Source organism: Oncorhynchus mykiss, chromosome 5 (genome assembly GCF_057628025.1).
Source record: "Oncorhynchus mykiss isolate SJ-2025 chromosome 5, ASM5762802v1, whole genome shotgun sequence".
Lineage (NCBI taxonomy): Eukaryota > Metazoa > Chordata > Actinopteri > Salmoniformes > Salmonidae > Oncorhynchus > Oncorhynchus mykiss.
In genome coordinates this window covers 9,646,644-9,657,747 of record NC_143026.1, presented here as the reverse complement: position 1 = coordinate 9,657,747, position 11,104 = coordinate 9,646,644, and the positions used below count along the sequence as shown (strand labels likewise).

At 39.8% G+C, this 11,104-nt stretch overlaps 1 protein-coding gene across 1 annotated transcript; it reads left to right on the top strand.

The window, feature by feature from the left end:
- The first annotated feature begins 7,819 nt into the window (after nucleotides 1-7,819).
- On the top strand, nucleotides 7,820-10,416 carry lyz2 (lysozyme II). The gene is given in 4 exon segments (NM_001124716.1): nucleotides 7,820-7,985; nucleotides 8,129-8,290; nucleotides 9,368-9,446; nucleotides 9,809-10,416. Coding segments are annotated over 4 exon segments (435 nt in total). The 5' UTR covers nucleotides 7,820-7,858; the 3' UTR covers nucleotides 9,876-10,416.
- The last annotated feature ends 688 nt before the right edge of the window (nucleotides 10,417-11,104 follow it).

The window sequence follows — 11,104 nt, the reverse complement described above, 5'->3', positions numbered from 1 at the left end:
TAGGGACGTTGTCCTGTTGGAAGGTGAACCTTCCTCCCAGTCTGAGGTCCTGAGCGCTCTGTAGCAGGTTTTCATCAAGGATCTCTCTGTGCTTTGCTCCGTTCATCTTTCCCTCTATCCTGGCTAGTCTCCCAGTCCCTGCCACTGAAAAACATCCCCACAGCATGATGAAGCCATCACCATGCTTCACCATAGGGATGGTGTCAGGTTTCCTCCAGACGTGACGCTTGGCATTCAGGCCAGAGAGTTCAATATTGGTTTCATCAGATCAGAGAATCTTGTTTCTCATGGTCTGAGTCTTTAGGTGCCTTTTGGCAAACTCCAAGCGTGTTGTCATGTGCCTTTTACTGAGGAGCGGCTTCTGTCTTGCCAATCTACCATAAAGGCCTGATTGGTGGAGTGCTGCAGAGATGGTTGTCCTTCTGGAAGATTCTCCCATCTCCACAGAGGAACTCTAAATCATATCCAATCAACTGAATTTACCACAAGTGGACTCCAATCAAGTTGTGGGATCATCTCAAGGATGATCAATGGAAACAGGATGCACCTGAGCTCAATTTTGAGTGTCATAGCAAAGGGTCTGAATACTTATGTAAATAATAATTTTATTTATTTTTATTTTTAATACATTTGCAAACATTTCTAAAAACCTGTGTTTGCTTTGTCATTATGGGGTATTGTGTGTATATTTATGAGGAAAAACATGTATTTATTCCATTTTAGAACAAAGCTGTAATGTAGCAACATTTTGAGAAGGTCAAGGGGTCTGAATACTTTCCGAATGCACGGTAGGTAAAGTCCATTCTCTGTTTTTTTCCTCATTTTCTTTTAAGAGCTTTGTCGCACGAAAGTAACACAGGGCGAAAGTAACATGCCCATTTTCTCAGATAACACAGAAGCTAGAATGTCGTAGTGAAGTCAGCATGTTCCAAAAGGGAAGCCAGTTTCGATTTGGCTTCACTCCTATCACAGAGAAATATGTCATCGACAGAAACAACTTGAATTGTTGCATCTTGTTGTGTTGTTGTCCTCTGGTAGCAAGCTAGATAGCAAAAAGTCCCCATCCTATATTAGCCATAAATGGAGATAGATTGAGAAATTGTGATTTTTCTTTATTCTCCTTACTGGAAATTATAAAGACGATTTTGATCCAACCATAAAATACATTGTGTCTCTGGACTGAGAGGATGGAAGTTCAATATGTAGCTAGATGTAGAAGGCTACTGTTAACTAGCTAACGTTGCCCATGAAAGGAAGTTAGGCTAGCGAGCAAGCATTTTACCCAGGTAGCCTAGGGCAACAAAAAAATAAAAGCGTGCACTGTATAACAGAGTCATAGACCGTTTCGTCAACATGAAAGAAAGGGGGATGGCATTTTTTTTCTACTTCCACAAACACACAGACAAACAGAAATCAGAACCATGAACTTCCACATCATATTTAGCATACGTTGATTGGACTAAATTGCTTTTGGTACTTTTTTGTTGTCACTGTATTGTACTAAGCAGAGGGGATTTGATGATGTTGAAATGGTGCTGGAATAGTGGAAGCAGCTCCTGTTTGCTTTGTGACCTGCAGTAAATCTCGGTGGTTCTAAATCAGTAGTTGTTTACTAGTCTGCAAGGCACGTGAACTAACAGGTTATAGAGCAAAACAATCAATGAACACTGGTTACGTTAATAAAATTGACATTGTGTTTTATGTGTATTTACTGTATTCTAATCATGGCTTTTCCTATATAACTACTGCTGTACACGCCTTTTCTATTCATATACTGTATTTAACAGATGCTCTTATCCAGAGCAATCAGGGTTAAGTGCCTTGCTCAAGGGCACCTCGACTTTTACCAAGTCAGCTCAGGGATTTGAACCAGCGACCTTTCAGTTACTGGCCCAACACTCATAACCGCTAGACTACCTGCCATTATGTGTACATATATTTCTATTCCGGTCTCTGACATTGCTCATTCTGATATTTCAGAATGTATGATTTTTCTGGATTATGTGTGTATTGTTTTTTCAATATTGTGTATTGCTAAGTATTACTGCACTGTTGGAGCTAGAAACACAAGCATTTCACTGAACCTGCAATAACATCTGCAAATCGGTGTATGCTACCAATAAAAGTTGATTTGATTTGATATATTGGGCATAATGATGATATTGAAAAATACAGTACCTTAAATCTAACCTACTGGGCACTCAATATGCAATTTTTAAACAGTGAATGAAGCCTTTGACTTAAAAAATACCCACTCTGCATTTAATACTGTATCTACTGTATCTAAATCATAAGCAAAAAAAAGTCTGCCTAACAAAGGGTTAAATGGGAAAACCCTCAGTTTCACAACCACTACTATTTGCAGAAGCATAAGTATTCAGACCCTTTACTCAATACTTTGTTGAAGCACGTTTGGCAGCGATTACAGCCTCAAGTCTTCTTGGGTATGACGCTGCAAGCTTGGCACACCTGTATTTGGGGAGTTTTTCCAATTCTTCTCTGCAGATCCTCTCAAGCTCTGTCAGGTTGGATGGGGAGTGTCTCTGCACAGCTATTTTCAGGTCTCTACAGAGATGGTCGATCAGGTTCAAGTCCGGGTTCTGGCTGGGCCACTCAAAGATATTCAGAGACTTGTCCCGAAGCCACTCCTGCATTGTCTTGGCTGTGTGCTTAGGGACGTTGTCCTGTTGGAAGGTGAACCTTCCTCCCAGTCTGAGGTCCTGAGCGCTCTGTAGCAGGTTTTCATCAAAGATCTCTCTGTGCTTTGCTCCGTTCATCTTTCCCTCTATCCTGGCTAGTCTCCCAGTCCCTGCCACTGAAAAACATCCCCACAGCATGATGAAGCCATCACCATGCTTCACCATAGGGATGGTGTCAGGTTTCCTCCAGATGTGACGCTTGGCATTCAGGCCAGAGAGTTCAATATTAGTTTCATCAGACCAGAGAATCTTGTTTCTCATGGTCTGAGTCTTTAGGTGCCTTTTGGCAAACTCCAAGCGTGTTGTCATGTGCCTTTTCTGAGGAGCGGCTTTTGTCTTGCCAATCTACCATAAAGGTGGAGTGCAGCAGAGATGGTTGTCCTTCTGGAAAATTCTCCCATCTCCACAGAGGAACTCTAAATCATATCCAATCAACTGAATTTACCACAAGTGGACTCCAATCAAGTTGTGGGATCATCTCAAGGATGATCAATGGAAACAGGACGCACCTGAGCTCAATTTTGAGTGTCATAGCAAAGGGTCTGAATACTTATGTAAATAATTATTTAATTTATTTTTTATTTTTAATACATTTGCAAACATTTCTAAAAACCTGTGTTTGCTTTGTCATTATGGGGTATTGTGTGTATATTTATGAGGAAAAAAAGTATTTAATCCATTTTAGAATAAAGCTGTAATGTAGCAACATTTTGAGAAGGTCAAGGGGTCTGAATACTTTCCGAATGCACGGTAGGTAAAGTCCATTCTCTGTTTTTTTCCTCATTTTCTTTTAAGAGCTTTGTCGCACGAAAGTAACACAGGGCGAAAGTAACATGCCCATTTTCTCAGATAACACAGAAGCTAGAATGTCGTAGTGAAGTCAGCATGTTCCAAAAGGGAAACCAGTTTCGATTTGGCTTCACTCCTATCACAGAGAAATATGTCATCGACAGAAACAACTTGAATTGTTGCATCTTGTTGTGTTGTTGTCCTCTGGTAGCAAGCTAGATAGCAAAAAGTCCCCTTCCTATATTAGCCATAAATGGAGATAGGTGGAGAAATTGTGATTTTTCTTTATTCTCCTTACTGGAGATTATAAAGGCGATTTTGATCCAACCATAAAATACGTTGTGTCTCTGGACTGAGAGGATGGAAGTTCAATATGTAGCTAGATGTAGAAGGCTACTGTTAACTAGCTAACGTTGCCCATGAAAGGAAGTTAGGCTAGCGAGCAAGCATTTTACCCAGGTAGCCTAGGGCAACAAAAACATAAAAGCGTGCATTGTATGACAGAGTCATAGACCGTTTCGTCAACATGAAAGAAAGGAGGATGGCATTTATTTTTCTACTACCACAAACACACACAGACAAACAGAAATCAGAACCATGAACTTCCACATCATATTTAGCATACGTTGATTGGACTAAATTGCTTTTGGTACTTTTTTGTTGTCACTGTATTATACTAAGCAGAGGTGATTTGATGATGTTGAAATGGTGCTGGAATAGTGGAGGCAGCTCCTGTTTGCTTTGTGACCTGCAGTAAATCTCGGTGGTTCTAAATCAGTAGTTGTTTACTAGTCTGCAAGGCACGTGAACTAACAGGTTATAGAGCAAAACAATCAATGAACAATGGTTACGTTAATAAAATGTACATTGTGTTTTATGTGTATTTACTGTATTCTAATCATGGCTTTTCCTATATAACTACTGCTGTACACGCCTTTTCTATTCATATACTGTATTTAAAAGATGCTCTTATCCAGAGCAATTAGGGTTAAGTGCCTTGCTCAAGGACACCTCAACTTTTACCAAGTCGGCTCTGGGATTCGAACCAGCGACCTTTCAGTTACTGGCCCAACACTCATAACCGCTAGACTACCTGCCATTATGTGTACATATATTTCTATTCCGGTCTCTGACATTGCTCATTCTGATATTTCAGAATGTATGATTTTTCTGGATTATGTGTGTATTGTTTTTTCAATATTGTGTATTGCTAGGTATTACTGCACTGTTGGAGCTAGAAACACAAGCATTTCACTGAACCTGCAATAACATCTGCGAATCGGTGTATGCTACCAATAAAAGTTGATTTGATTTGATATATTGGGCATAATGATGATATTGAAAAATACAGTACCTTAAATCTAACTTACTGGGCACTCAATATGCAATTTTTAAACAGTGAATGAAGCCTTTGACTTAAAAAATACCCACTCTGCATTTAATACTGTATCTACTGTATCTAAATCATAAGCAAAAAAAAGTCTGCCTAACAAAAGGTTAAATGGGAAAACCCTCAGTTTCACAACCACTACTATTTGAAGAAGCATAAGTATTCAGACCCGTTACTCAATACTTTGTTGAAGCACGTTTGGCAGCGATTACAGCCTCAAGTCTTCTTGGGTATGACGCTGCAAGCTTGGCACACCTGTATTTGGGGAGTTTTTCCAATTCTTCTCTGCAGATCCTCTCAAGCTCTGTCAGGTTGGATGGGGAGTGTCTCTGCACAGCTATTTTCAGGTCTCTACAGAGATGGTCGATCAGGTTCAAGTCCGGGTTCTGGCTGGGCCACTCAAAGATATTCAGAGACTTGTCCCGAAGCCACTCCTGCATTGTCTTGGCTGTGTGCTTAGGGACGTTGTCCTGTTGGAAGGTGAACCTTCCTCCCAGTCTGAGGTCCTGAGCGCTCTGTAGCAGGTTTTCATCAAGGATCTCTCTGTGCTTTGCTCCGTTCATCTTTCCCTCTATCCTGGCTAGTCTCCCAGTCCCTGCCACTGAAAAACATCCCCACAGCATGATGAAGCCATCACCATGCTTCACCATAGGGATGGTGTCAGGTTTCCTCCAGACGTGACGCTTGGCATTCAGGCCAGAGAGTTCAATATTGGTTTCATCAGATCAGAGAATCTTGTTTCTCATGGTCTGAGTCTTTAGGTGCCTTTTGGCAAACTCCAAGCGTGTTGTCATGTGCCTTTTACTGAGGAGCGGCTTCTGTCTTGCCAATCTACCATAAAGGCCTGATTGGTGGAGTGCTGCAGAGATGGTTGTCCTTCTGGAAGATTCTCCCATCTCCACAGAGGAACTCTAAATCATATCCAATCAACTGAATTTACCACAAGTGGACTCCAATCAAGTTGTGGGATCATCTCAAGGATGATCAATGGAAACAGGATGCACCTGAGCTCAATTTTGAGTGTCATAGCAAAGGGTCTGAATACTTATGTAAATAATAATTTTATTTATTTTTATTTTTAATACATTTGCAAACATTTCTAAAAACCTGTGTTTGCTTTGTCATTATGGGGTATTGTGTGTATATTTATGAGGAAAAACATGTATTTATTCCATTTTAGAACAAAGCTGTAATGTAGCAACATTTTGAGAAGGTCAAGGGGTCTGAATACTTTCCGAATGCACGGTAGGTAAAGTCCATTCTCTGTTTTTTTCCTCATTTTCTTTTAAGAGCTTTGTCGCACGAAAGTAACACAGGGCGAAAGTAACATGCCCATTTTCTCAGATAACACAGAAGCTAGAATGTCGTAGTGAAGTCAGCATGTTCCAAAAGGGAAGCCAGTTTAGATTTGGCTTCACTCCTATCACAGAGAAATATGTCATCGACAGAAACAACTTGAATTGTTGCATCTTGTTGTGTTGTTGTCCTCTGGTAGCAAGCTAGATAGCAAAAAGTCCCCATCCTATATTAGCCATAAATGGAGATAGATTGAGAAATTGTGATTTTTCTTTATTCTCCTTACTGGAGATTATAAAGGCGATTTTGATCCAACCATAAAATACATTGTGTCTCTGGACTGAGAGGATGGAAGTTCAATATATAGCTAGATGTAGAAGGCTACTGTTAACTAGCTAACGTTGCCCATGAAAGGAAGTTAGGCTAGCGAGCAAGCATTTTACCCAGGTAGCCTAGGGCAACAAAAAAATAAAAGCGTGCACTGTATGACAGAGTCATAGACCGTTTCGTCAACATGAAAGAAAGGGGATGGCATTTTTTTTCTACTTCCACAAACACACAGACAAACAGAAATCAGAACCATGAACTTCCACATCATATTTAGCATACGTTGATTGGACTAAATTGCTTTTGGTACCTTTTTGTTGTCACTGTATTATACTAAGCAGAGGGGATTTGATGATGTTGAAATGGTGCTGGAATAGTGGAGGCAGCTCCTGTTTGCTTTGTGACCTGCAGTAAATCTCGGTGGTTCTAAATCAGTAGTTGTTTACTAGTCTGCAAGGCACGTGAACTAACAGGTTATAGAGCAAAACAATCAATGAACACTGGTTACGTTAATAAAATTGACATTGTGTTTTATGTGTATTTACTGTATTCTAATCATGGCTTTTCCTATATAACTACTGCTGTACACGCCTTTTCTATTCATATACTGTATTTAACAGATGCTTTTATCCAGAGCAATTAGGGTTAAGTGCCTTGCTCAAGGACACCTCAACTTTTACCAAGTCGGCTCTGGGATTCGAACCAGCGACCTTTCAGTTACTGGCCCAACACTCATAACCGCTAGACTACCTGCCATTATGTGTACATATATTTCTATTCCGGTCTCTGACATTGCTCATTCTGATATTTCAGAATGTATGATTTTTCTGGATTATGTGTGTATTGTTTTTTCAATATTGTGTATTGCTAAGTATTACTGCACTGTTGGAGCTAGAAACACAAGCATTTCACTGAACCTGTGATAACATCTGCAAATCGGTGTATGCTACCAATAAAAGTTGATTTGATTTGATACATTGGGCATAATGATGATATTGAAAAATACAGTACCTTAAATCTAACCTACTGGGCACTCAATATGCAATTTTTAAACAGTGAATGAAGCCTTTGTCTTAAAAAATACACACTCTGCATTTAATACTGTATCTACTGTATCTAAATCATAAGCAAAAAAAAGTCTGCCTAACAAAGGGTTAAATGGGAAAACCCTCAGTTTCACAACCACTACTATTTGCAGAAGCTATTGGCACATACCTATTGTGTAAAAAGTGCGATATCAATGTCTCTTTCATCCTGAGCCTTTATAAGGAAAGCTGAAGTTGACTTGCTCACACTTTTAGAGACACAGGGCTTATTTTCATCCAAACCATTAGACCTAGCTGTCTGTCTGTTCATAATGAGAGCTGTTGTTGTTCTCCTGCTTGTGGCTGTGGCCAGTGCTAAGGTGTATGACAGATGTGAGCTGGCCAGAGCGCTGAAGGCATCCGGAATGGATGGCTACGCTGGAAACAGCCTGCCCAACTGTGAGTGATAATATACTTGATTGTGGTCTTTGAGGATGTGTGTGTGTGTGCACATGGTTGTATGTTTCTGAGCTCCAAAAATATCTTACCATAGCTAACCTTACACTGAGGATAATCCACCGCGTGACTATATGTCCTCTAAGGGGTTTGCCTGTCAAAATGGGAGTCGAGCTACAATACCCAGGCCACCAACCGCAACACCGACGGCTCCACCGACTATGGCATCTTCCAGATCAACAGCCGCTACTGGTGTGACGACGGACGTACCCCGGGGGCTAAGAACGTCTGTGGTATCCGCTGCAGCCGTGAGTTGCCTGTCTACCGAATGGCATCGCGTACATAGAGCATTACTTTTGACAAGAAATGTGCCGGGTTGAGGGCTTAATGGCTGTGAAAACTGAGGATGAATCAACAACATTGTATTTGCTCCATAATACTAACCTAAATGACAGAATGATAAGAAGGAAGTCTGTACAGAATACAAATATTCTAAAACATGCATCCTGTTTGCAATAAGGCACTAAAGTAATACTACAATGTGGAAAATAATTCACTTTATGCCCTGAATACAAAGCGTTATGTTTGGGGGAAATCCAACACAACACATCACTGAGTAACACTCTTCATATTTTCAAGCATGGTGATGGCAGCATCATGTTATCGGTATGCTTGTCATTGGCAAGGACTAGGGAGTTTTTTAGGATAAAAAGACACAGAATAGAGCTAAACACAGGAAAAAGCCTGAATGAAAATCCTAATCACATCCCTGATTACTTCCCCTTTATTTAGCCTCTGTGTTCATCAGTCCTTAGGTGTTATTGATTGTCTCTCACGTTCAGTACGCTTCCCATGTTTGTTCTTTTGTATCTGTTCCGTATTAAAATCACCTTCTGCACCTGCTTTCCGACTCCCAGCGTATACGTAACACTGGGAGACAAATATACCTTTCAGCAGGACAATAACCTAAAACATAAGGCCAAACATACACCGGAGTTGCTTACCAAGAAGACTCATTTTCCTGAGTGACATAGTTACAGTTTTGACTTAAATCAAACAACAAAATGTGTGTCTTAAATCACACAACAAAAAAACACAATAAAATGTGTAAAAGGTAAAGGGGTATTAATACTTTCTGAAGGCACTATAATGTTGATCTTACATAATTCGGATGTTACATTTGAATACAGTCAAAATGAGAATAAACAGACACTGGGGCTCCCGGTAGGCCTACTTCTCTATTCTAAACCCTGACCCAACTTACCTTTATTGTTTCATTGTACAGTAATCTGCTGTTGTTGTTGTTGTTTTTCTAAGCTTTTGGTTCCTCCTGTTTCCCGTACGGTACTATGACTAAAGGTTTCCCTTCCTCTTACTTCTGACAGAGCTGCTAACTGCTGACCTCACAGTGGCGATCCGTTGTGCCAAGCGTGTGGTGTTGGACCCGAACGGAATCGGGGCATGGTAAGGTGGCAGGTTTCCCTGAAAGTACTATGTTACAAAAACATTTAAGTTACAAAATAATTAGCCATACTTTATGTTACCTGTAGCCCAATATCACTCTACAAGGCTATGTATAAATGGGATAACCTGTAACAAATTAGCTCTCACCTTTTAGAATAATTTAAATGGTAAGAACTGCCTGTACATGGTAATTATCTAACTTAAATATTCCCTTAAAATGACCCTGAAATAATGCCTACGTAATGTAATCCGTTTCCAAGTCTTCTATCATCCTTCAATTCCACATTATGTTCTGTTGTCTAATATCTGAAATGTATTGTCTATATATCAAATACCAACATGATGGTGTGTGTACATTTTAGGGTGGCTTGGCGCCTTCACTGTCAGAATCAGGACCTGAGGTCCTACGTGGCTGGCTGCGGGGTCTAAGACCATACTGGAGCAGCTGAACACTTCTCAAACCATTCTGAAGCAGACTTAACTAATAGGATGGATCCATTCTGTACTATCCATCAGCATATGCAGCTTTAACTAGTAAACTTTCACATATTGATACATTTTAGATTTAAGCAATAAGGGCCAAGGGGGTGTGGTATATGGCCAATATACCACGGCTAAAGGCTGTTCTTATGCACGACGCAACGCTGATTGCCTGGATACAGCCCTTAGTCATGGCATATTGGCCATATACCACAAACCCCCGAGGTGCCTTATTGCTGTTATAAACTGCTTACCGACGTAATTAGAGAAGTACAAATAAATGTTTTGTCATACCTGTGGTATACCACGGCGTTCAGCCAAATCACCATTCAGGGTTCGAACCACCCAGTTTATAATACAGAGTAAATCACTAATAATCCGTTTTTTTTGTGTCAAATGTGTAATCATATATAATGTATAATATTACTTCATGTCAAATCAGTAAACAGCTCAACATGCTTACCCATAAAAATAAAACAAGTTCATGTTTTATTTGTTGTTGGTGTTGTGTAGCAATGATAGATGATAGAATTGTCTTATTATAGTCAAACTGTCATGTCATTTATTATGTATTTATTATTCAGCCAACATCATCATCTCTGAAATGGTGCAGTGCTGTATCACTAAGGAAGCTAACAGTATCAAAACATACAACAAGCCCATAGCAACAATTCAAAATCCTCCAGACAACTCCATCCATATCATGTGTTTACAAATGCGTATAAAATGCATAATGCCAGAAACTCATTCAATTACCAAATACTTGCAGACTGTTCAGTGAGAATCTGGAGAAATTGTTGAAAAAGCATAGCAGCAGATGAATTCTACAATTAAATTATTTCAAAATGTGAATGAATCTGTGAAAAACATTATATTTTTCTTTTCCAACATACTCTACAATACTCCAAGGTCTATTTAAAATAACAAATATCCCCCCCCAATTTAAAAAAAATAAAGACTATGGACATCTTCAAAGTACACTGTTAGTTAAAGAGTAGTTTTCCCAAAGTGCCGGTAATCATTTTTCTGAAGTGAACATACTGTAAATGCCTTGAACAGCTGGTCGTCCAACAAGGGTAAGACTAGTCCCAGATCTGTGTGTTTGTCGTCTTGCATGATATTGTAAACAGACTGACACTCAGGGTAGAGTAAAGCGACCTGAAGTTAAACTGCATTGA